The sequence below is a fragment of the Chiloscyllium plagiosum genome, unplaced genomic scaffold (genome assembly GCF_037043375.1).
Source record: "Chiloscyllium plagiosum isolate Xiang-an unplaced genomic scaffold, Cpla_swu_hap1 HiC_scaffold_44, whole genome shotgun sequence".
Classification (NCBI taxonomy): Eukaryota; Metazoa; Chordata; class Chondrichthyes; order Orectolobiformes; family Hemiscylliidae; genus Chiloscyllium; species Chiloscyllium plagiosum.
Genome location: NW_028270182.1, coordinates 2,668,802 through 2,695,440, shown reverse-complemented (window position 1 = coordinate 2,695,440; position 26,639 = coordinate 2,668,802). Strand labels below are relative to the sequence as shown.

Here is a 26,639-nt window from a genome sequence, read left to right as displayed (position 1 = left end):
CTCACTCCCTGGCATTGTGGGTCTACCTACAGCAAAACCCAGGCACTCACTCCCTGGCATTGTGGGTCTACTTACAGTAAAACCCAGCACTCACTCCCTGGCATTGTGGGTCTACCTACTGTAAAACCCTGGCACTCACTCCCTGGCATTGTGGGTCTACCTACTGTAAAACCCGGGCACTCACTCCCTAGCATTGTGGATCTACCTACAGTAAAACCCGGGCACTCACTCCCTGGCATTGTGGGTCTCCCTACAGCAAAACCCTGGCACTCACTCCCTGGCATTGTGGGTCTATCTACAGCAAAACCCAGGCACTCACTCCCTGGCATTGTGGGTCTACTTACAGTCAAACCCAGCACTCACTCCCTGGCATTGTGGGTCTACCTACAGTAAAACCCTGGCACTCACTCCCTGGCATTGTGGGTCTCCCTACAGCAAAACCCTGGCACTCACTCCCTGGCATTGTGGGTCTACCTACAGCAAAACACAGGCACTCACTCCCTGGCATTGTGGGTCTACTTACAGTCAAACCCAGCACTCACTCCCTGGCATTGTGGGTCTACCTACAGTAAAACCCTGGCACTCACTCCCTGGCATTGTGGGTCTACCTACAGTAAAACCCTGGCACTCACTCCCTGGCATTGTGGGTCTCCCTACAGCAAAACCCTGGCACTCACTCCCTGGCATTGTGGGTCTATCTACAGCAAAACCCAGGCACTCACTCCCTGGCAATGTGGGTCTACCTACAGCAAAACCCAGTCACTCACTCCCTGGCATTGTGGGTCTACCTACAGCAAAACCCTGGCACTCACTCTCTGGCATTGTGGATCTACCTACAGTAAAACCCTGGCACTCACTCCCTGGAATTGTGGGTCTACCTACAGCAAAACTCTGGCTCTCACTCCCTGGCATTGTGGATCTACCAACAGCAAAGCCCTGGCACTCACTCCCTGGCATTGTGGGTCTACCTACAGCAAAACCCTGGCACTCACTCCCTGGCATTGTGGGTCTACCTACAGTAAAACACTGGCACTCACTCCCTGGCATTGTGGATCTACCTACAGCAAAGCCCTGGCACTCACTCACTGGCATTGTGGGTCTACCTACAGCAAAATCCTGGCACTCACTCCCTGGCATTGTGGGTCTACTTACAGCAAAACCCAGGCACTCACTCCCTGGCATTGTGGGTCTACCTACAGCAAAACCCAGGCACTCACTCCCTGGCATTGTGGGTCTACTTACAGTAAAACCCAGCACTCACTCCCTAGCATTGTGGGTCTACCTACTGTAAAACCCTGGCACTCACTCCCTGGCATTGTGGGTCTACCTACAGTAAAACCCAGGCACTCACTCCCTGGCATTGTGGGTCTACCTACAGTAAAACCCTGGCACTCACTCCCTGGCATTGTGTGTCTACCTACAGTAAAACCCGGGCACTCACTCCCTGGCATTGTGGGTCTACCTACAGTAAAACCCAGGCACTCACTCCCTGGCATTGTGGATCTACCTACAGTAAAACCCAGGCACTCACTCCCTGGCATTGTGGGTCTACCTACAGTAAAACCCAGGCACTCACTCCCTGGCATTGTGGATCTACCTACAGTAAAACCCAGGCACTCACTCCCTGGCATTGTGGGTCTACCTACAGTAAAACCCTGGCACTCACTCCCTGGCATTGTGGGTCTACCTACAGCAAAACCCAGGCACTCACTCCCTGGCATTGTGGGTCTACCTACAGTAAAACCCTGGCACTCACTCCCTGGCATTGTGTGTCTACCTACAGTAAAACCCGGGCACTCACTCCCTGGCATTGTGGGTCTACTTACAGTAAAACCCAGGCACTCAATCCCTGGCATTGTGGGTCTACCTACAGTAAAACCCAGGCACTCACTCCCTGGCATTGTGGGTCTACCTACAGTAAAACCCTGGCACTCACTCCCTGGCATTTAGGATCTACCTACAGTAAAACCCAGGCACTCAATCCCTGGCATTATGGGTCTACCTACAGCAAAACCCAGGCACTCACTCCCTGGCATTGTGGGTCTACCTACAGCAAAACCCAGGCACTCACTCCCTGGCATTGTGGGTCTACCTACAGTAAAACCCTGGCACTCACTCCCTGGCATTGTGGATCTACCTACAGTAAAACCCAGGCACTCAATCCCTGGCATTATGGGTCTACCTACAGCAAAACCCAGGCACTCACTCCCTGGCATTGTGGGTCTACCTACAGTAAAACCCTGACACTCACTCCCTGGCATTGTGGGTCTACCTACAGTAAAACCCAGGCACTCACTCCCTGGCATTGTGGGTCTACCTACAGTAAAACCCAGGCACTCAATCCCTGGCATTGTGGATCTACCTACAGTAAAACCCTGGCACTCACTCCCTGGCATTGTGGGTCTACCTACAGTAAAGCCCAGGCACTCACTCCCTGGCATTGTGTGTCTACCTACAGTAAAACCCTGGCACTCACTCCCTGGCATTGTGGATCTACCTACAGTAAAACCCTGGCACTCACTCCCTGGCATTGTGGGTCTACCTACAGTAAAACCCAGGCACTCACTCCCTGGCATTGTGGGTCTACCTACAGTAAAACCCAGGCACTCAATCACTGGCATTGTGGGTCTACCTACAGTAAAACCCGGGCACTCACTCCCTGGCATTGTGGGTCTACCTACAGTAAAACCCAGGCACTCACTCCCTGGCATTGTGGGTCTACCTACAGTAAAACCCAGGCACTCACTCCCTGGCATTGTGGGTCTACCTACAGTAAAACCCAGGCACTCACTCCCTGGCATTGTGGGTCTACCTACAGCAAAACCCTGGCACTCACTCCCTGGCATTCTGGGTCTACCTACAGCAAAACACAGGCACTCACTCCCTGGCATTGTGGTTCTACTTACAGTCAAACCCAGCACTCACTCCCTGGCATTGTGGATCTACCTACAGCAAAACCCTGGCACTCACTCCCTGGCATTGTGGGTCTACCTACAGTAAAACCCTGGCACTCACTCCCTGGCATTGTGGGTCTACTTACAGCAAAACCCAGGCACTCACTCCCTGGCATTGTGGGTCTACCTACAGTACAACCCGGGCACTCACTCCCTGGCATTGTGGGTCCACCTACAGTAAAACCCTGGCACACACTCCATGGCATTGTGGGTCTACCGACAGTAAAACCTGGGCACTCACTCCCTGGCATTGAGGGTCTACTTACAGTAAAACCCGGGCACTCACTCCCTGGCATTGTGGGTCTACCTACAGCAAAACCCGGGCACTCACTCCCTGGCATTGTGGGTCTACCTACAGCAAAACCCGGGCACTCACTCCCTGGCATTGTGGGTCTACCTACAGCAAAACCCGGGCACTCACTCCCTGGCATTGTGGGTCTACCTACAGCAAAATCCGGGCACTCACTCCCTGGCATTGTGGGTCTACCTACAGCAAAACCCGGGCACTCACTCCCTGGCATTGTGGGTCTACCTACAGTAAAACCCAGGCACTCACTCCCTGGCATTGTGGGTCTACCTACAGTAAAACCCGGGCACTCACTCCCTGGCATTGTGCGTCTACCGACAGTAAAACCCGGGCACTCACTCCCTGGCATTGTGGGTCTACCTACAGTAAAACCCGGGCACTCACTCCCTGGCATTGTGGGTCTACTTACAGCAAAACCCAGGCACTCACTCCCTGGCATTGTGGGTCTACCTACAGCAAAACCCGGGCACTCACTCCCTGGCATTGTGGATCTACCTACAGTAAAACCCTGGCACTCATCCCCTGGCATTGTGGGTCTACCTACAGTAAAACCCAGGCACTCACTCCCTGGCATTGTGGGTCTACCTACAGTAAAACCAAGACACTCAATCCCTGGCATTGTGGATCTACCTACAGTAAAACCCTGGCACTCACTCCCTGGCATTGTGTGTCTACCTACAGTAAAACCCTGGCACTCACTCCCTGGCATTGTGGATGTACCTACAGTAAAACCCTGGCACTCACTCCCTGGCATTGTGGGTCTACCTACAGTAAAACCCAGGCACTCACTCCCTGGCATTGTGGGTCTACCTACAGTAAAACCCAGGCACTCAATCCCTGGCATTGTGGGTCTACCTACAGTAAAACCCGGGCACTCACTCCCTGGCATTGTGGGTCTACCTACAGTAAAACCCAGGCACTCACTCCCTGGCATTGTGGGTCTACCTACAGTAAAACCCAGGCACTCAGTCCCTGGCATTGTGGGTCTACCTACAGTAAAACCCAGGCACTCACTCCCTGGCATTGTGGGTCTACCTACAGCAAAACCCGGGCACTCACTCCCTGGCATTGTGGGTCTACCTACAGCAAAACACAGGCACTCACTCCCTGGCATTGTGGGTCTACTTACAGTCAAACCCAGCACTCACTCCCTGGCATTGTGGGTCTACCTACAGCAAAACCCGGGCACTCACTCCCTGGCATTGTGGGTCTACCTACAGCAAAACACAGGCACTCACTCCCTGGCATTGTGGGTCTACTTACAGTCAAACCCAGCACTCACTCCCTGGCATTGTGGGTCTACCTACAGCAAAACCCTGGCACTCACTCCCTGGCATTGTGGGTCTACTTACAGTCAAACCCAGCACTCACTCCCTGGCATTGTGGGTCTACTTACAGCAAAACCCAGGCACTCACTCCCTGGCATTGTGGGTCTACCTACAGTAAAACCCTGGCACTCACTCCCTGGCATTGTGTGTCTACCTACAGTAAAACCCGGGCACTCACTCCCTGGCATTGTGGGTCTACTTACAGTAAAACCCAGGCACTCAATCCCTGGCATTGTGGGTCTACCTACAGTAAAACCCAGGCACTCACTCCCTGGCATTGTGGGTCTACCTACAGTAAAACCCTGGCACTCACTCCCTGGCATTGTGGATCTACCTACAGTAAAACCCAGGCACTCAATCCCTGGCATTATGGGTCTACCTACAGCAAAACCCAGGCACTCACTCCCTGGCATTGTGGGTCTACCTACAGCAAAACCCAGGCACTCACTCCCTGGCATTGTGGGTCTACCTACAGTAAAACCCTGGCACTCACTCCCTGGCATTGTGGATCTACCTACAGTAAAACCCAGGCACTCAATCCCTGGCATTATGGGTCTACCTACAGCAAAACCCAGGCACTCACTCCCTGGCATTGTGGGTCTACCTACAGTAAAACCCTGACACTCACTCCCTGGCATTGTGGGTCTACCTACAGTAAAACCCAGGCACTCACTCCCTGGCATTGTGGGTCTACCTACAGTAAAACCCAGGCACTCAATCCCTGGCATTGTGGATCTACCTACAGTAAAACCCTGGCACTCACTCCCTGGCATTGTGGGTCTACCTACAGTAAAGCCCAGGCACTCACTCCCTGGCATTGTGTGTCTACCTACAGTAAAACCCTGGCACTCACTCCCTGGCATTGTGGATCTACCTACAGTAAAACCCTGGCACTCACTCCCTGGCATTGTGGGTCTACCTACAGTAAAACCCAGGCACTCACTCCCTGGCATTGTGGGTCTACCTACAGTAAAACCCAGGCACTCAATCACTGGCATTGTGGGTCTACCTACAGTAAAACCCGGGCACTCACTCCCTGGCATTGTGGGTCTACCTACAGTAAAACCCAGGCACTCACTCCCTGGCATTGTGGGTCTACCTACAGTAAAACCCAGGCACTCACTCCCTGGCATTGTGGGTCTACCTACAGTAAAACCCAGGCACTCACTCCCTGGCATTGTGGGTCTACCTACAGCAAAACCCGGGCACTCACTCCCTGGCATTCTGGGTCTACCTACAGCAAAACACAGGCACTCACTCCCTGGCATTGTGGTTCTACTTACAGTCAAACCCAGCACTCACTCCCTGGCATTGTGGATCTACCTACAGCAAAACCCTGGCACTCACTCCCTGGCATTGTGGGTCTACCTACAGCAAAACCCAGGCACTCACTCCCTGGCATTGTGGATCTACCTACAGCAAAACCCTGGCACTCACTCCCTGGCATTGTGGGTCTACCTACAGTAAAACCCTGGCACTCACTCCCTGGCATTGTGGGTCTACTTACAGCAAAACCCAGGCACTCACTCCCTGGCATTGTGGGTCTACCTACAGTACAACCCGGGCACTCACTCCCTGGCATTGTGGGTCCACCTACAGTAAAACCCTGGCACTCACTCCATGGCATTGTGGGTCTACCGACAGTAAAACCTGGGCACTCACTCCCTGGCATTGAGGGTCTACTTACAGTAAAACCCGGGCACTCACTCCCTGGCATTGTGGGTCTACCTACAGCAAAACCCGGGCACTCACTCCCTGGCATTGTGGGTCTACCTACAGCAAAACCCGGGCACTCACTCCCTGGCATTGTGGGTCTACCTACAGCAAAACCCGGGCACTCACTCCCTGGCATTGTGGGTCTACCTACAGCAAAATCCGGGCACTCACTCCCTGGCATTGTGGGTCTACCTACAGCAAAACCCGGGCACTCACTCCCTGGCATTGTGGGTCTACCTACAGTAAAACCCAGGCACTCACTCCCTGGCATTGTGGGTCTACCTACAGTAAAACCCGGGCACTCACTCCCTGGCATTGTGCGTCTACCGACAGTAAAACCCGGGCACTCACTCCCTGGCATTGTGGGTCTACCTACAGTAAAACCCGGGCACTCACTCCCTGGCATTGTGGGTCTACTTACAGCAAAACCCAGGCACTCACTCCCTGGCATTGTGGGTCTCCTTACAGCAAAACCCAGGCACTCACTCCCTGGCATTGTGGGTCTACCTACAGTAAAACCCAGGCACTCACTCCCTGGCATTGTGGGTCTACCTACAGTAAAACCCAGGCACTCACTCCCTGGCATTGTGGGTCTACCTACAGTAAAACCCAGGCACTCACTCCCTGGCATTGTGGATCTACCTACAGTAAAACCCAGGCACTCACTCCCTGGCATTGTGGATCTACCTACAGTAAAACCCTGGCACTCACTCCCTGGCATTGTGGGTCTACCTACAGCAAAACCCAGGCATTCACTCCCTGGCATTGTGGGTCTACTTACAGTAAAACCCAGGCACTCACTCCCTGGCATTGTGGGTCTACCTACAGTAAAACCCAGGCACTCACTCCCTGGCATTGTGGGTCTACTTACAGTAAAACCCAGGCACTCACTCCCTGGCATTGTGGGTCTACCTACAGTAAAACCCGGGCACTCACTCCCTGGCATTGTGGGTCTACCTACAGCAAAACCCGGGCACTCACTCCCTGGCATTGTGGGTCTACCTACAGCAAAATCCGGGCACTCACTCCCTGGCATTGTGGGTCTACCTACAGCAAAACCCGGGCACTCACTCCCTGGCATTGTGGGTCTACCTACAGTAAAACCCAGGCACTCACTCCCTGGCATTGTGGGTCTACCTACAGTAAAACCCAGGCACTCAATCCCTGGCATTGTGGGTCTACCTACAGTAAAACCCTGGCACTCACTCCCTGGCATTGTGGGTCTACCTACAGTAAAACCCTGGCACTCACTCCCTGGCATTGTGGGTCTACTTACAGCAAAACCCAGGCACTCACTCCCTGGCATTGTGGGTCTACCTACAGTACAACCCGGGCACTCACTCCCTGGCATTGTGGGTCCACCTACAGTAAAACCCTGGCACACACTCCATGGCATTGTGGGTCTACCGACAGTAAAACCTGGGCACTCACTCCCTGGCATTGAGGGTCTACTTACAGTAAAACCCGGGCACTCACTCCCTGGCATTGTGGGTCTACCTACAGCAAAACCCGGGCACTCACTCCCTGGCATTGTGGGTCTACCTACAGCAAAACCCGGGCACTCACTCCCTGGCATTGTGGGTCTACCTACAGCAAAACCCGGGCACTCACTCCCTGGCATTGTGGGTCTACCTACAGCAAAATCCGGGCACTCACTCCCTGGCATTGTGGGTCTACCTACAGCAAAACCCGGGCACTCACTCCCTGGCATTGTGGGTCTACCTACAGTAAAACCCAGGCACTCACTCCCTGGCATTGTGGGTCTACCTACAGTAAAACCCGGGCACTCACTCCCTGGCATTGTGCGTCTACCGACAGTAAAACCCGGGCACTCACTCCCTGGCATTGTGGGTCTACCTACAGTAAAACCCGGGCACTCACTCCCTGGCATTGTGGGTCTACTTACAGCAAAACCCAGGCACTCACTCCCTGGCATTGTGGGTCTACCTACAGCAAAACCCGGGCACTCACTCCCTGGCATTGTGGATCTACCTACAGTAAAACCCTGGCACTCATCCCCTGGCATTGTGGGTCTACCTACAGTAAAACCCAGGCACTCACTCCCTGGCATTGTGGGTCTACCTACAGTAAAACCAAGACACTCAATCCCTGGCATTGTGGATCTACCTACAGTAAAACCCTGGCACTCACTCCCTGGCATTGTGTGTCTACCTACAGTAAAACCCTGGCACTCACTCCCTGGCATTGTGGATGTACCTACAGTAAAACCCTGGCACTCACTCCCTGGCATTGTGGGTCTACCTACAGTAAAACCCAGGCACTCACTCCCTGGCATTGTGGGTCTACCTACAGTAAAACCCAGGCACTCAATCCCTGGCATTGTGGGTCTACCTACAGTAAAACCCGGGCACTCACTCCCTGGCATTGTGGGTCTACCTACAGTAAAACCCAGGCACTCACTCCCTGGCATTGTGGGTCTACCTACAGTAAAACCCAGGCACTCACTCCCTGGCATTGTGGGTCTACCTACAGTAAAACCCAGGCACTCACTCCCTGGCATTGTGGGTCTACCTACAGCAAAACCCGGGCACTCACTCCCTGGCATTGTGGGTCTACCTACAGCAAAACACAGGCACTCACTCCCTGGCATTGTGGGTCTACTTACAGTCAAACCCAGCACTCACTCCCTGGCATTGTGGGTCTACCTACAGCAAAACCCGGGCACTCACTCCCTGGCATTGTGGGTCTACCTACAGCAAAACACAGGCACTCACTCCCTGGCATTGTGGGTCTACTTACAGTCAAACCCAGCACTCACTCCCTGGCATTGTGGATCTACCTACAGCAAAACCCTGGCACTCACTCCCTGGCATTGTGGGTCTACTTACAGTCAAACCCAGCACTCACTCCCTGGCATTGTGGGTCTACTTACAGCAAAACCCAGGCACTCACTCCCTGGCATTGTGGGTCTACCTACAGTAAAACCCTGGCACTCACTCCCTGGCATTGTGTGTCTACCTACAGTAAAACCCGGGCACTCACTCCCTGGCATTGTGGGTCTACTTACAGTAAAACCCAGGCACTCAATCCCTGGCATTGTGGGTCTACCTACAGTAAAACCCAGGCACTCACTCCCTGGCATTGTGGGTCTACCTACAGTAAAACCCTGGCACTCACTCCCTGGCATTGTGGATCTACCTACAGTAAAACCCAGGCACTCAATCCCTGGCATTATGGGTCTACCTACAGCAAAACCCAGGCACTCACTCCCTGGCATTGTGGGTCTACCTACAGCAAAACCCAGGCACTCACTCCCTGGCATTGTGGGTCTACCTACAGTAAAACCCTGGCACTCACTCCCTGGCATTGTGGATCTACCTACAGTAAAACCCAGGCACTCAATCCCTGGCATTATGGGTCTACCTACAGCAAAACCCAGGCACTCACTCCCTGGCATTGTGGGTCTACCTACAGTAAAACCCTGACACTCACTCCCTGGCATTGTGGGTCTACCTACAGTAAAACCCAGGCACTCACTCCCTGGCATTGTGGGTCTACCTACAGTAAAACCCAGGCACTCAATCCCTGGCATTGTGGATCTACCTACAGTAAAACCCTGGCACTCACTCCCTGGCATTGTGGGTCTACCTACAGTAAAGCCCAGGCACTCACTCCCTGGCATTGTGTGTCTACCTACAGTAAAACCCTGGCACTCACTCCCTGGCATTGTGGATCTACCTACAGTAAAACCCTGGCACTCACTCCCTGGCATTGTGGGTCTACCTACAGTAAAACCCAGGCACTCACTCCCTGGCATTGTGGGTCTACCTACAGTAAAACCCAGGCACTCAATCACTGGCATTGTGGGTCTACCTACAGTAAAACCCGGGCACTCACTCCCTGGCATTGTGGGTCTACCTACAGTAAAACCCAGGCACTCACTCCCTGGCATTGTGGGTCTACCTACAGTAAAACCCAGGCACTCACTCCCTGGCATTGTGGGTCTACCTACAGTAAAACCCAGGCACTCACTCCCTGGCATTGTGGGTCTACCTACAGCAAAACCCGGGCACTCACTCCCTGGCATTCTGGGTCTACCTACAGCAAAACACAGGCACTCACTCCCTGGCATTGTGGTTCTACTTACAGTCAAACCCAGCACTCACTCCCTGGCATTGTGGATCTACCTACAGCAAAACCCTGGCACTCACTCCCTGGCATTGTGGGTCTACCTACAGCAAAACCCAGGCACTCACTCCCTGGCATTGTGGATCTACCTACAGCAAAACCCTGGCACTCACTCCCTGGCATTGTGGGTCTACCTACAGTAAAACCCTGGCACTCACTCCCTGGCATTGTGGGTCTACTTACAGCAAAACCCAGGCACTCACTCCCTGGCATTGTGGGTCTACCTACAGTACAACCCGGGCACTCACTCCCTGGCATTGTGGGTCCACCTACAGTAAAACCCTGGCACTCACTCCATGGCATTGTGGGTCTACCGACAGTAAAACCTGGGCACTCACTCCCTGGCATTGAGGGTCTACTTACAGTAAAACCCGGGCACTCACTCCCTGGCATTGTGGGTCTACCTACAGCAAAACCCGGGCACTCACTCCCTGGCATTGTGGGTCTACCTACAGCAAAACCCGGGCACTCACTCCCTGGCATTGTGGGTCTACCTACAGCAAAACCCGGGCACTCACTCCCTGGCATTGTGGGTCTACCTACAGCAAAATCCGGGCACTCACTCCCTGGCATTGTGGGTCTACCTACAGCAAAACCCGGGCACTCACTCCCTGGCATTGTGGGTCTACCTACAGTAAAACCCAGGCACTCACTCCCTGGCATTGTGGGTCTACCTACAGTAAAACCCGGGCACTCACTCCCTGGCATTGTGCGTCTACCGACAGTAAAACCCGGGCACTCACTCCCTGGCATTGTGGGTCTACCTACAGTAAAACCCGGGCACTCACTCCCTGGCATTGTGGGTCTACTTACAGCAAAACCCAGGCACTCACTCCCTGGCATTGTGGGTCTCCTTACAGCAAAACCCAGGCACTCACTCCCTGGCATTGTGGGTCTACCTACAGTAAAACCCAGGCACTCACTCCCTGGCATTGTGGGTCTACCTACAGTAAAACCCAGGCACTCACTCCCTGGCATTGTGGGTCTACCTACAGTAAAACCCAGGCACTCACTCCCTGGCATTGTGGATCTACCTACAGTAAAACCCAGGCACTCACTCCCTGGCATTGTGGATCTACCTACAGTAAAACCCTGGCACTCACTCCCTGGCATTGTGGGTCTACCTACAGCAAAACCCAGGCATTCACTCCCTGGCATTGTGGGTCTACTTACAGTAAAACCCAGGCACTCACTCCCTGGCATTGTGGGTCTACCTACAGTAAAACCCAGGCACTCACTCCCTGGCATTGTGGGTCTACTTACAGTAAAACCCAGGCACTCACTCCCTGGCATTGTGGGTCTACCTACAGTAAAACCCGGGCACTCACTCCCTGGCATTGTGGGTCTACCTACAGCAAAACCCGGGCACTCACTCCCTGGCATTGTGGGTCTACCTACAGCAAAATCCGGGCACTCACTCCCTGGCATTGTGGGTCTACCTACAGCAAAACCCGGGCACTCACTCCCTGGCATTGTGGGTCTACCTACAGTAAAACCCAGGCACTCACTCCCTGGCATTGTGGGTCTACCTACAGTAAAACCCAGGCACTCAATCCCTGGCATTGTGGGTCTACCTACAGTAAAACCCAGGCACTCACTCCCTGGCATTGTGGATCTACCTACAGTAAAACCCTGGCACTCACCCCCTGGCATTGTGGGTCTACCTACAGTAAAACCCAGGCACTCACTCCCTGGCATTGTGGGTCTACCTACAGTAAAACCAAGACACTCAATCCCTGGCATTGTGGATCTACCTACAGTAAAACCCTGGCACTCACTCCCTGGCATTGTGTGTCTACCTACAGTAAAACCCTGGCACTCACTCCCTGGCATTGTGGATGTGCCTACAGTAAAACCCTGGCACTCACTCCCTGGCATTGTGGGTCTACCTACAGTAAAACCCAGGCACTCACTCCCTGGCATTGTGGGTCTACCTACAGTAAAACCCAGGCACTCAATCCCTGGCATTGTGGGTCTACCTACAGTAAAACCCGGGCACTCACTCCCTGGCATTGTGGGTCTACCTACAGTAAAACCCAGGCACTCACTCCCTGGCATTGTGGGTCTACCTACAGTAAAACCCAGGCACTCACTCCCTGGCATTGTGGGTCTACCTACAGTAAAACCCAGGCACTCACTCCCTGGCATTGTGGGTCTACCTACAGCAAAACCCGGGCACTCACTCCCTGGCATTGTGGGTCTACCTACAGCAAAACACAGGCACTCACTCCCTGGCATTGTGGGTCTACCTACAGCAAAACACAGGCACTCACTCCCTGGCATTGTGGGTCTACTTACAGTCAAACCCAGCACTCACTCCCTGGCATTGTGGGTCTACCTACAGCAAAACCCTGGCACTCACTCCCTGGCATTGTGGGTCTACTTACAGTCAAACCCAGCACTCACTCCCTGGCATTGTGGGTCTACTTACAGCAAAACCCAGGCACTCACTCCCTGGCATTGTGGGTCTACCTACAGTAAAACCCGGGCACTCACTCCCTGGCATTGTGGGTCTACCTACAGTAAAACCCTGGCACTCACTCCCTGGCATTGTGGGTCTACCTACAGTAAAACCCAGGCACTCACTCCCTGGCATTGTGGGTCTACCTACAGTAAAACCCAGGCACTCACTCCCTGGCATTGTGGGTCTACCTACAGTCAAACACAGGCACTCACTCCCTGGCATTGTGGGTCTACCTACAGTAAAACCCAGGCACTCAATCCCTGGCATTGTGGGTCTACCTACAGTAAAACCCAGGCACTCACTCCCTGGCATTGTGGATCTACCTACAGTAAAACCCTGGCACTCACTCCCTGGCATTGTGGGTCTACCTACAGTAAAACCCAGGCACTCACTCCCTGGCATTGTGGGTCTACCTACAGTAAAACCCAGGCACTCAATCCCTGGCATTGTGGATCTACCTACAGTAAAACCCTGGCACTCACTCCCTGGCATTGTGGGTCTACCTACAGTAAAACCCAGGCACTCACTCCCTGGCATTGTGGGTCTACCTACAGAAAAACCCTGGCACTCACTCCCTGGCATTGTGGATCTACCTACAGTAAAACCCTGGCACTCACTCCCTGGCATTGTGGGTCTACCTACAGTAAAACCCAGGCACTCACTCCCTGGCATTGTGGGTCTACCTACAGTAAAACCCAGGCACTCAATCCCTGGCATTGTGGGTCTACCTACAGTAAAACCCGGGCACTCACTCCCTGGCATTGTGGGTCTACCTACAGTAAAACCCAGGCACTCACTCCCTGGCATTGTGGGTCTACCTACAGTAAAACCCAGGCACTCACTCCCTGGCATTGTGGGTCTACCTACAGTAAAACCCAGGCACTCACCCCCTGGCATTGTGGGTCTACCTACAGTAAAACCCTGGCACTCACTCCCTGGCATTGTGGGTCTACTTACAGCAAAACCCAGGCACTCACTCCCTGGCATTGTGGGTCTACCTACAGTAAAACCCGGGCACTCACTCCCTGGCATTGTGGGTCTACCTACAGTAAAACCCGGGCACTCACTCCCTGGCATTGTGCGTCTACCGACAGTAAAACCCGGGCACTCACTCCCTGGCATTGTGGGTCTACCTACAGTAAAACCCGGGCACTCACTCCCTGGCATTGTGGGTCTACTTACAGCAAAACCCAGGCACTCACTCCCTTGCATTGTGGGTCTACTTACAGCAAAACACAGGCACTCACTCCCTGGCATTGTGGGTCTACTTACAGCAAAACCCAGGCACTCACTCCCTGGCATTGTGGGTCTACCTACAGTAAAACCCAGGCACTCACTCCCTGGCATTGTGGATCTACCTACAGTAAAACCCTGGCACTCACTCCCTGGCATTGTGGGTCTACCTACAGCAAAACCCAGGCATTCACTCCCTGGCATTGTGGGTCTACTTACAGTAAAACCCAGGCACTCACTCCCTGGCATTGTGGGTCTACCTACAGTAAAACCCAGGCACTCACTCCCTGGCATTGTGGGTCTACCTACAGTAAAACCCGGGCACTCACTCCCTGGCATTGTGGGTCTACCTACAGTAAAACCCTGGCACTCACTCCCTGGCATTGTGGGTCTACCTACAGTAAAACCCTGGCACTCACTCCCTGGCATTGTGGGTCTACCTACAGCAAAACCCAGGCACTCACTCCCTGGCATTGTGGATATACCTACGGTAAAACCCGGGCACTCACTCCCTGGCATTGTGGATCTACCTACAGTAAAACCCTGGCACTCACTCCCTGGCATTGTGGGTCTACCTACAGCAAAACCCAGGCACTCACTCCCTGGCATTGTGGATCTACCTACAGTAAAACCCGGGCACTCAATCCCTGGCATTGTGGGTGTACCTACACTAAAACCCAGGCACTCACTCCCTGGCATTGTGGGTCTACTTACAGTAAAACCCAGCACTCACTCCCTGGCATTGTGGGTCTACCTACAGTAAAACCCAGCACTCACTCCCTGGCATTGTGGGTCTACCTACAGTAAAACCCAGCACTCACTCCCTGGCATTGTGGGTCTACCTACAGTAAAACCCGGGCACTCACTCCCTGGCATTGTGGATCTACCTACAGTAAAACCCGGGCACTCACTCCCTGGCATTGTGGATCTACCTACAGTAAAACCCAGCACTCACTCCCTGGCATTGTGGGTCTACCTACAGTAAAACCCAGGCACTCAATCCCTGGCATTGTGGATCTACCTACAGTAAAACCCAGGCACTCACCCCCTGGCATTGTGGGTCTACCTACAGTAAAACCCGGGCACTCACTCCCTGGCATTGTGGGTCTACTTACAGTAAAACCCAGGCACTCACTCCCTGGCATTGTGGGTCTACCTACAGTAAAACCCGGGCACTCACTCCCTGGCATTGTGGGTCTACCTACAGTAAAACCCTGGCACTCACTCCCTGGCATTGTGGGTCTACCTACAGTAAAACCCAGGCACTCACTCCCTGGCATTGTGGGTCTACCTACAGTAAAACCCAGGCACTCAATCCCTGGCATTGTGGGTCTACCTACAGTAAAACCCAGGCACTCACTCCCTGGCATTGTGGATCTACCTACAGTAAAACCCTGGCACTCACCCCCTGGCATTGTGGGTCTACCTACAGTAAAACCCAGGCACTCACTCCCTGGCATTGTGGGTCTACCTACAGTAAAACCAAGACACTCAATCCCTGGCATTGTGGATCTACCTACAGTAAAACCCTGGCACTCACTCCCTGGCATTGTGTGTCTACCTACAGTAAAACCCTGGCACTCACTCCCTGGCATTGTGGATGTACCTACAGTAAAACCCTGGCACTCACTCCCTGGCATTGTGGGTCTACCTACAGTAAAACCCAGGCACTCACTCCCTGGCATTGTGGGTCTACCTACAGTAAAACCCAGGCACTCAATCCCTGGCATTGTGGGTCTACCTACAGTAAAACCCGGGCACTCACTCCCTGGCATTGTGGGTCTACCTACAGTAAAACCCAGGCACTCACTCCCTGGCATTGTGGGTCTACCTACAGTAAAACCCAGGCACTCACTCCCTGGCATTGTGGGTCTACCTACAGTAAAACCCAGGCACTCACTCCCTGGCATTGTGGGTCTACCTACAGCAAAACCCGGGCACTCACTCCCTGGCATTGTGGGTCTACCTACAGCAAAACACAGGCACTCACTCCCTGGCATTGTGGGTCTACTTACAGTCAAACCCAGCACTCACTCCCTGGCATTGTGGGTCTACCTACAGCAAAACCCTGGCACTCACTCCCTGGCATTGTGGGTCTACTTACAGTCAAACCCAGCACTCACTCCCTGGCATTGTGGGTCTACTTACAGCAAAATCCAGGCACTCACTCCCTGGCATTGTGGGTCTACCTACAGTAAAACCCGGGCACTCACTCCCTGGCATTGTGGGTCTACCTACAGTAAAACCCTGGCACTCACTCCCTGGCATTGTGGGTCTACCTACAGTAAAACCCAGGCACTCACTCCCTGGCATTGTGGGTCTACCTACAGTAAAACCCAGGCACTCACTCCCTGGCATTGTGGGTCTACCTACAGTCAAACACAGGCACTCACTCCCTGGCATTGTGGGTCTACCTACAGTAAAACCCAGGCACTCAATCCCTGGCATTGTGGGTCTACCTACAGTAAAACCCAGGCACTCACTCCCTGGCATTGTGGATCTACCTACAGTAAAACCCTGGCACTCACTCCCTGGCATTGTGGGTCTACCTACAGTAAAACCCAGGCACTCACTCCCTGGCATTGTGGGTCTACCTACAGTAAAACCCAGGCACTCAATCCCTGGCATTGTGGATCTACCTACAGTAAAACCCTGGCACTCACTCCCTGGCATTGTGGGTCTACCTACAGTAAAACCCAGGCACTCACTCCCTGGCATTGTGGGTCTACCTACAGAAAAACCCTGGCACTCACTCCCTGGCATTGTGGATCTACCTACAGTAAAACCCTGGCACTCACTCCCTGGCATTGTGGGTCTACCTACAGTAAAACCCAGGCACTCACTCCCTGGCATTGTGGGTCTACCTACAGTAAAACCCAGGCACTCAATCCCTGGCATTGTGGGTCTACCTACAGTAAAACCCGGGCACTCACTCCCTGGCATTGTGGGTCTACCTACAGTAAAACCCAGGCACTCACTCCCTGGCATTGTGGGTCTACCTACAGTAAAACCCAGGCACTCACTCCCTGGCATTGTGGGTCTACCTACAGTAAAACCCAGGCACTCACCCCCTGGCATTGTGGGTCTACCTACAGTAAAACCCTGGCACTCACTCCCTGGCATTGTGGGTCTACTTACAGCAAAACCCAGGCACTCACTCCCTGGCATTGTGGGTCTACCTACAGTAAAACCCGGGCACTCACTCCCTGGCATTGTGGGTCTACCTACAGTAAAACCCGGGCACTCACTCCCTGGCATTGTGCGTCTACCGACAGTAAAACCCGGGCACTCACTCCCTGGCATTGTGGGTCTACTTACAGCAAAACCCAGGCACTCACTCCCTGGCATTGTGGGTCTACTTACAGCAAAACACAGGCACTCACTCCCTGGCATTGTGGGTCTACTTACAGCAAAACCCTGGCACTCACTCCCTGGCATTGTGGGTCTACTTACAGCAAAACACAGGCACTCACTCCCTGGCATTGTGGGTCTACTTACAGCAAAACCCTGGCACTCACTCCCTGGCATTGTGGGTCTACTTACAGCAAAACACAGGCACTCACTCCCTGGCATTGTGGGTCTACTTACAGCAAAACCCAGGCACTCACTCCCTGGCATTGTGGGTCTACCTACAGTAAAACCCAGGCACTCACTCCCTGGCATTGTGGGTCTACCTACAGTAAAACCCAGGCACTCACTCCCTGGCATTGTGGATCTACCTACAGTAAAACCCTGGCACTCACTCCCTGGCATTGTGGGTCTACCTACAGCAAAACCCAGGCATTCACTCCCTGGCATTGTGGGTCTACTTACAGTAAAACCCAGGCACTCACTCCCTGGCATTGTGGGTCTACCTACAGTAAAACCCAGGCACTCACTCCCTGGCATTGTGGGTCTACCTACAGTAAAACCCGGGCACTCACTCCCTGGCATTGTGGGTCTACCTACAGTAAAACCCTGGCACTCACTCCCTGGCATTGTGGGTCTACCTACAGTAAAACCCTGGCACTCACTCCCTGGCATTGTGGGTCTACCTACAGCAAAACCCAGGCACTCACTCCCTGGCATTGTGGATATACCTACGGTAAAACCCGGGCACTCACTCCCTGGCATTGTGGATCTACCTACAGTAAAACCCTGGCACTCACTCCCTGGCATTGTGGGTCTACCTACAGCAAAACCCAGGCACTCACTCCCTGGCATTGTGGATCTACCTACAGTAAAACCCGGGCACTCAATCCCTGGCATTGTGGGTGTACCTACACTAAAACCCAGGCACTCACTCCCTGGCATTGTGGGTCTACTTACAGTAAAACCCAGCACTCACTCCCTGGCATTGTGGGTCTACCTACAGTAAAACCCAGCACTCACTCCCTGGCATTGTGGGTCTACCTACAGTAAAACCCAGCACTCACTCCCTGGCATTGTGGGTCTACCTACAGTAAAACCCGGGCACTCACTCCCTGGCATTGTGGATCTACCTACAGTAAAACCCGGGCACTCACTCCCTGGCATTGTGGATCTACCTACAGTAAAACCCAGCACTCACTCCCTGGCATTGTGGGTCTACCTACAGTAAAACCCAGGCACTCAATCCCTGGCATTGTGGATCTACCTACAGTAAAACCCAGGCACTCACCCCCTGGCATTGTGGGTCTACCTACAGTAAAACCCGGGCACTCACTCCCTGGCATTGTGGATCTACCTACAGTAAAACCCGGGCACTCACTCCCTGGCATTGTGGGTCTACGTACAGCAAAACCCAGGCACTCACTCCCTGGCATTGTGGATCTACCTACAGTAAAACCCGGGCACTCACTCCCTGGCATTGTGGGTCTACCTACAGTAAAACCCAGGCACTCACTCCCTGGCATTGTGGGTCTACCTACAGTAAAACCCGGGCACTCACTCCCTGGCATTGTGGATCTACCTACAGTAAAACCCAGCACTCACTCCCTGGCATTGTGGGTCTACTTACAGTAAAACCCAGCACTCACTCCCTGGCATTGTGGATCTACCTACAGTAAAACCCAGGCACTCACTCCCTAGCATTGTGGATCTACCCACAGCAAAACCCAGGCACTCACTCCCTGGCATTGTGGGTCTACCTACAGTAAAACCCGGGCACTCACTCCCTGGCATTGTGGGTCTACTTACAGTAAAACCCAGCACTCACTCCCTGGCATTGTGGATCTACCTACAGTAAAACCCAGGCACTCACTCCCTAGCATTGTGGATCTACCTACAGCAAACTGACTGCTATGGTTCTAGAAGGCAATTCACCACCATTTTTTCAAGGGCAACTAGAGATGGACAATTAATGCTTGCCCATCCAGCCATGTCTCTATTACATAACAGAGATAATATCTTCCTTCTATGGCAAATGTAAAGATTGAACAGATCTCCCATTCTCAACAGCAAAATTCAGCTAGTATACCCATTGGGTTAAGTGCATGGTTACTGAACACAAGCTTAGTTTGCTCAGTGGATTATGGGAAAATGGAGGGTATGAATCATCTTAAATTTGACAGCGATTGAAGCAAACAAATAGTTGATGCTCAGGAACTGGCACTTTGATGACACAAATATTCAGTAACTGGACAGCCATTTTAGAACATAGAACATAAAACAGTACAGCACAATCCAGTCTCTTCGGCCCTCGATGTTGTGCTGACCTTTTATCCTACTCTGAGATCAAACTAACCTACATACTCTTCATTTTACTATCATTTTGGAGCGGCAAGTCCCTGCACATATCTACTTTTGTCTCTTTCCCTGAATCTTTTTCTGGTACATCCATAGTTACACTGGGTTGCCTGCTGCTGTTGGGAATTGGTAAAAATCCATCAATCCTGCTCCCCACTACCTAACTTCTCTTGCTTTCACTCCAGCTGTCTCTAACTCTTCCATTCCCTTCTGTTCACTCACTACACTGCTTCCATTTCTGGAGGAGCCGGAGTTGTACTGGGGTGGATAAAGCTAAACATCACACAACACCAGGTTAGAGTCCAACAGGTTCATTGGAAGCACTAGCTCTCGGAGTGCGGTTCCTTCATCAGATAGTTGTGGAGCAGGACCATAAAGCATAGAATTTACAGCAAAAGATTACAGTCTTATGCAGCTGAAATGCAACAAACCGAGATCGCTGTTCAGTCTTTCATCTTTTAGAATGGGTTGCAGCTTTCGGTTCATTAATACGTAAATCCCAGAACTGCTTTATTAAGTCACCTTTGTGAGATAATTTAAGGTTTTATAAAAAATTGGTGACATCTCAGCTCAGACAGTGCATTAAAGGTGTGAGGTTAGAGTCTGTCTGTATCACAATCTTGAATCAGACTGGTTCTATATCCAAAGTGGAATTTATAAAATATTACATGGATTGACTGCCTACAAATTGTGCACTTTTTGAGCAAAAAAGAATGCATTGGCAAATATAATTCTGCAAATGCAAATTCAGCCAATAGACTTATATGTGTGTGCATGCATGAGGGAGAGAGAGGGTGTGTGTGTGTGTATGTGCATGTGAGTGTGTGTATACAAGTGTGAGTGCACATGAGAGAGTTCTAAATTGGAGAAAGGCCAATTTTGACGGTATTAGGCAAGAACTTTCAAAAGCTGACTGGGGGCAGATGTTTGCAGGTAAAGGGATGGCTGGAAAATGGGAAGCCTTCAGAAATGATATAACAAGAGTCCAAAGAAAGTATATTCCTGTCAGGGTGAAAGGAAAGGCTGGTAAATATAGGGAATGCTGGATGACTAAAGAAATTGAGGGTTTGGTTAAGAAAAAGAAGGAAGCATATGTTGGGTATAGACAGAGTAGATCGAGAGAATCCTTAGAAGAGTATAAAGGAAGTAGGAGTATGCTTAAGAGAGAAATCAGGAGGGCAAAAAGGGGGCATGAGATAGCTTAGGCAAATAGAATTAAGGAGAATCCAAAGGTTTTTACAAATATATTATGGACAAAAGAGTAACTAGGGAGAGAACAGGGCCTCTCAAAGATCAGCAAGGCGGCCTTTGTGTGGAGCCGCAGGAGATAGGGGAGATACTAAATGAGTACTTTGCATCAGTATTTACTGTGGAAAAGGACATGGAAAATATAGAATGTAGGGAAATAGATGGTGGCATCTTGAAAAATGTCCATATTGCAGAGGAGGAAGTGCTGGATGTCTTGAAACACATAAAAGTGGATAAATCCCCAGGACCTGATCGGGTGTACCCGAGAACTCTGTGGGGAGCTAGGGAAGTGATTGCTGGGCCTCTTACTGAGATATTTTATCATCGATAGTCACAGGTGAGGTGCCGGAAGACGGAAGGTTGGCTAACATGGTGTCACTGTTTAAGAAAGCTGGTAAGGAGAAGCCAGGGAACTACAGACCAGTGAGCCTGACGTCAATGGTGGGCAAGTTGTTGGAGGGAATCCTGAGGGACAGGATGTATATGTATTTGGAAAGGCAAGGACTGATTAAGGATAGTCAACATGGCTTTGTGTGAGGGAAATCGTGTCTCACAAACTTGTTTGAGTTTTTTGAAGAAGATTGATGAGGGCAGTAGATGTGATCTATATGGACAAGGTTCCCCATGGGAGACTGGTTAGCAAGGTTAGATCTCTTGGAATATAGGGAGAACTCACTATTTGGATACAGAACTGGCTCAAAGGTAGAAGACAGAGGGTGGTGGTGGAGGGTTGTTTTTCGACTGGAGATCTGTGGCCAGTGGAGTGCCACAAGGATTAGTGCTGAGTCCACTACTTTTCATCATTTACATGTATGATTTGGATGCGAGCATAAGAGGTACAGCTAGTAAGTTTGCTGATGACACCAAAATTGGAGGTGTAGTGGACAGCAAAGAGGGTTACCTCAGATTACAACAGGACCTGGACCAGATGGGCCAATGGGCTGAGAAGTGACAGATGGAGTTTAATTCAGATAAATGTGAGGTGCTGCATTTTGGGAAAGTAAATCTTAGCAGGGCTTTTGCACTTAATGGTAAGGTCCTAGGGAGTGTTGCTGAACAAAGAGATGATACGTTGGCACAGTGGTTAGCACAGCTGCCTCACAGCGCCAGAGACCCGGGTTCAATTCCGCCTCAGGCCACTGTCTGTGTGGAGTTTGCACATTCTCCCCGTGTCTGCGTGGGTTTCCTCCGGGTGCTCCGATATCCTCCCACAGTCCAAAGATGTGCAGGCCAGGTGAATTGGCCATGCTAAACTGCCCGTAGTGTTAGGTGAAGGAGTAAATGTAGGGGAATGGGTCTGGGTTGGTTGCTCTTTGGAGGGTCGCTGTGGACTTGTTGGGACGAAGGGCCGGTTTCCACACTGTAAGTAATCTAATCTAATCAAAAATACCTTGGAGTGCAGGCTCATAGCTCCTTGAAAGTGGAGTCACAGGTAGATAGGATAGTGAAGAAGGTGTTTGGTATGCTTTCCTTTATTGGTCAGAGTATTGAGTACAGGAGTTGGGAGGTCATATTGTGGCAGTACAGGACATTGGTTCGGCCACTGTTGGAATATTGCGTGCAATTCTGATCTCCTTCCTATCGGAAAGATGTTGCGAAACTTGAAAGGGTTCAGAAAAGATTTACAAGGATGTTGCCAGGGTTGGAGGGTTTGAGCTATAGGGAGAGGTTGAATAGGTTCGGGCTGTTTGCCCTGGAGCGTCGGAGGCTGAGGGGTGACCTTATAGAGGTTTATAAAATCATGAGGGACATGGATAGGGCAAATAGACAAAGTTTTTTCCCTGGGGTGGGGGAGTCCAGAACTAGAGGGCATAGGTTTAGTGTGAGAGGGGAAAGATATAAAAGAGACCTAAGGGACAACTTTTTCACTCAGAGGGTGGTACGTGTATGGAATGAGCTGCCAGAGAAAGTGTTGGAGGCTGGTACAATTGCAACATTTAAAAGGCACCTGGATTGGTATATGAATAGGAAGGGTTTGGAGGGATATGGACCAGGTGCTGGCAGTTGGGACTAGATTGGTTTGGGATATCTGGTCGGCATGGACGAGTTGGGCTGAATGGTCTGATTCCGTCTGATCTCTATGACTCTATGTCATTTCAGTTGCATGGCACTGTAATCATTTGCTATAAAGTCTGTGTTTTATGATCCTGCTCAACAGTTACCGGATGAAGGAGCAGCGCTCCAAAAGCTAGTGCTTCGGAATAAACCTGTTGGTTTATAACCTGGTGTTATGTGATTTATAACTTTGTCCATTCCTTAGAGATAAGCTGAGCACTAGTATCCATTCCAAACACACTAACCTCAACAGTTACCTTGAGTACTCTTCCTCAAAATCTGATTCCAGTTCCAAATACAGTTCCATTCCAGTTTCTTTTTCTCCATTCTATTGATTCTGATGATCACAGAGGCAGTGATTACAGAAAATTCCTGGATATTACTGGGATTCACTGAAGAACACTGGAATTATGACCACTTCCTTGAGCCTGTTGCACATTCAATAAAACTACAGATAATCTTCGAGCACAACTCCACTCACTACCCCCACCTATGTAACCGTTCTTCCCTGTGAATCCTGTAAGTTGCATGAGGAATCTAAATGGATTGTAAACGTTTTCAGAACAAACAGTAGCAGTATGGTGTGGTGAACTCAAAGATAGTGGCAAGACGGGATATATTCAGAAGAGTCATTGTGAATTATTGCAACTTCAGCTTCACACTTCAACAACCTGCACTGACCTGTTGTAATCACGAACAACCAGCAGAACACGCTCTCGTAGCATCCTGAGGTCCTCCCTTCGCTGGTAGGTCTCTATAACATAGTGGGGGATCTCAAAGTTCAAACGTTCCCAGTAATGGATTTCATCAAACAACTCCAGCAGGTACCTGCAAGGAATGGGACAAAGTAGACACACAGTTGGCACAACCCCTTCTTCAACCATGCCCTTGATCTCCCAGTGCTGGGACAAGTGGCACAGTTACTTTTGAGAAATGACACATAGATATTTGAGAAGGTGAGGGTGAAGTGGTAATGCCACTGGATGAGTAATCGAGAACCCTAGGCTAACGTTGTAGGTTCCATCATAGGTAGATAAGCAGGAGGCTGGCAGAACACAGCAAGCCAGGCAGCATCAGGAGGTGGAGAAGTCAATGTTTTGGGTGTAACCCTTAACGATGACTTCTCCACCTCCTGATGTTGCCTGGCTTGCTGTGTTCTGCCAGCCTCCTGCTTGTCCACCTGGGATTCCTGCATCTGCAATTTCTTTATCACAGCTCCATCATGACAGACAATGACATCTGAACTGAATAAATTTCTAGCATAAGAAAAGTTAGTGTCATGGCAATCAGCTAAGTACCGTAAATAATTGCAAGAACCCAACTGATTCATGAATGTCCTTCAGGGAAGGAAATCTGCCATTCTTCCTCTGTCTGGCCGACATGGATTCCAGACCCACAGTAATGTGGTTGACTCTTAACTGCCCTCTGGGCAATTAGGGATGGACAATGAATGTTGGTCTAGTGAGCAGTGCCCACATCCCATGAATGAATAATAGATAAATTTGGATTAATACATGAGACATCCAGCACTGAGAACCTTCAAGGTGGGGGAATAGGTTTCAAGAGGTACAGAAAATGGTGTCATTTGTATTCAGTTGCATATACAAGTGGTGGGCATTAACTGGGGATTCACTTCTGCACCTCCAAAAAGGAACGATCCAAAATGTGTGGCAATGCAGTGCGGTGTCCCTACCAATGGACAGCAAGGTCCATGTTCAATTCCCACCTCAGGATCTGACGGCCATGGAGGTATGTCATAACGTATCCAAACTGGTTGATTTTAACAAAATACACCGAGGGACAGACTGAAATTCTGGATGCTAGATTAGAAGGCACATGGACTCTGTAAATAAATGTTTATAAAACTATGTAAAGATTGCCACCAGCTCCATCCTTCACCACTTGGCTATCTGGTTTATAACAGTTGGATAATGTGGCCAACCTGAACAACTGTGTGACCAAAACAATGGGTTTAGAGGAAGTTCATTATGTCTGGAGAGAGCTGTTGCTGCATGAAATGCTTTGGAAAGCTTTGCTAGGTTGAATGCACAACATAACTGTATGCTGCTGTGAAACATGTGTGCGCCAGCCCATTGAAATGGTTTGTTTGTTTTAGCTTATTAAATCACATTTAGAAAGTAGTTCTAGCAATGCAGATTTTTTCCAAGCATTCAATTTTTCCGCATGAATTGAAACACGCCTTCCATCTCTGCATTTGCTCAATGATACAAAAAAGATTGAAGCCTTTAGAATTCGCTCTATTGTCACACATACTCAAATAAGTACAGTGAAAAGTTTATAAGTTGCCAATTATGGCACCATCTTAGGTACAAAGGTTCCTAGGTACAGATTCTTCAGTTCAAATTCTTAGGGAAAAACAAATGAGAATAATAAAGAAATAAAACATCCAGCATTACAGATCATAGGAACACATGAGAACAATAAAGAAATAAAAAGTTCAGAATAACTGTTTTCCAACCCAGTCCAAGCAGGCACCTAGAACAAAGAATTATGAATAATACAGCACAGGAACAGGCTCTTCGGCCCTCCAAGCCTGCACCGACACATTTTGCCCTTTATACTAAAACTGGCTTCACTTACAGGATCCGTATCCGTCTATTCCCTTCCTATTCATAGTTTAAAAATTGAACAATTTTGTATCATTGAGCAAATGCAAAGATGGAAAGTTTGTCTCAATTCATGTGAAAAAACTGAATGCTTGGAAAAAGTCTGCATTGCTAGGACTACTTTCTAAGTGTGATTTAATAAACTAAAATAGACAAAATCATTTCAATGGGCTGGCGCACACAACACCAGGTTACAGTCCAACAGGTTTGTTTAGAAGTCTGTCTAATGAAGCTATCTAATGAAGGAGCAGCGCTCTGAAAGCTAGTGCTTCCAAATAAAATAGTTGGACTATAACTTGACATTGTGTGATTTTTAACTTTGTCCACCCCAGTCCACCACCGGCTCATCCACATCATGCCTTCCTATTCACGTGCTCGTCCAGGTGAGTCTTGAATGCTGCTATTGTGTCTGCTTCCACCACCTCCTCTGGCAGCACATTCCAGACACTCACCACCCTCTGTGTGAGAAATCTTGCCTCACTCCACTCCCCGCCGCCCCCGCATTTTGAACCTGTGTTCTTTAGTAATTGACACCTCCAATCTGGGAAAAAGCCTCACATTTCCCACCCTATCCAGGCCATTCACAACCTTATAAACTTCTATCAGGTTAGCCCTCAACCTCCAGCATTCCAGTGAAATAATCGAGGTGGCTGAGCATGGTATCTCAGTGGATAGCACTGCTACCTCACAGGGCCAGGGTCCCAGGTTCGATTCCAGCCTTGGGGGACTGTCTGTGTGGAATTTGCACATTCTCCCTGTGTCTGCGTGGGTTTCCTCCCACAATCCAAAGATGTTCGGGTCAGGTGAATTGGCCATGCTAAATTGCCCAGAGTGTTAGGTGCATTAGTCAGA

General features: G+C 50.7%; 1 protein-coding gene across 1 annotated transcript in view; it reads right to left on the bottom strand.

Annotated features, from left to right (window-relative positions):
• Positions 1 to 26,639, bottom strand: part of dnah2 (dynein, axonemal, heavy chain 2) — a 380,569-nt gene that overhangs the window by 261,429 nt on the left and 92,501 nt on the right. Inside the window, exon 15 of the mRNA XM_087982834.1 lies at positions 23,842 to 23,988. Coding sequence (XP_087838960.1) covers positions 23,842 to 23,988 — 147 coding nt within the window. The remainder of the gene's footprint in view (positions 1 to 23,841; positions 23,989 to 26,639) is intronic.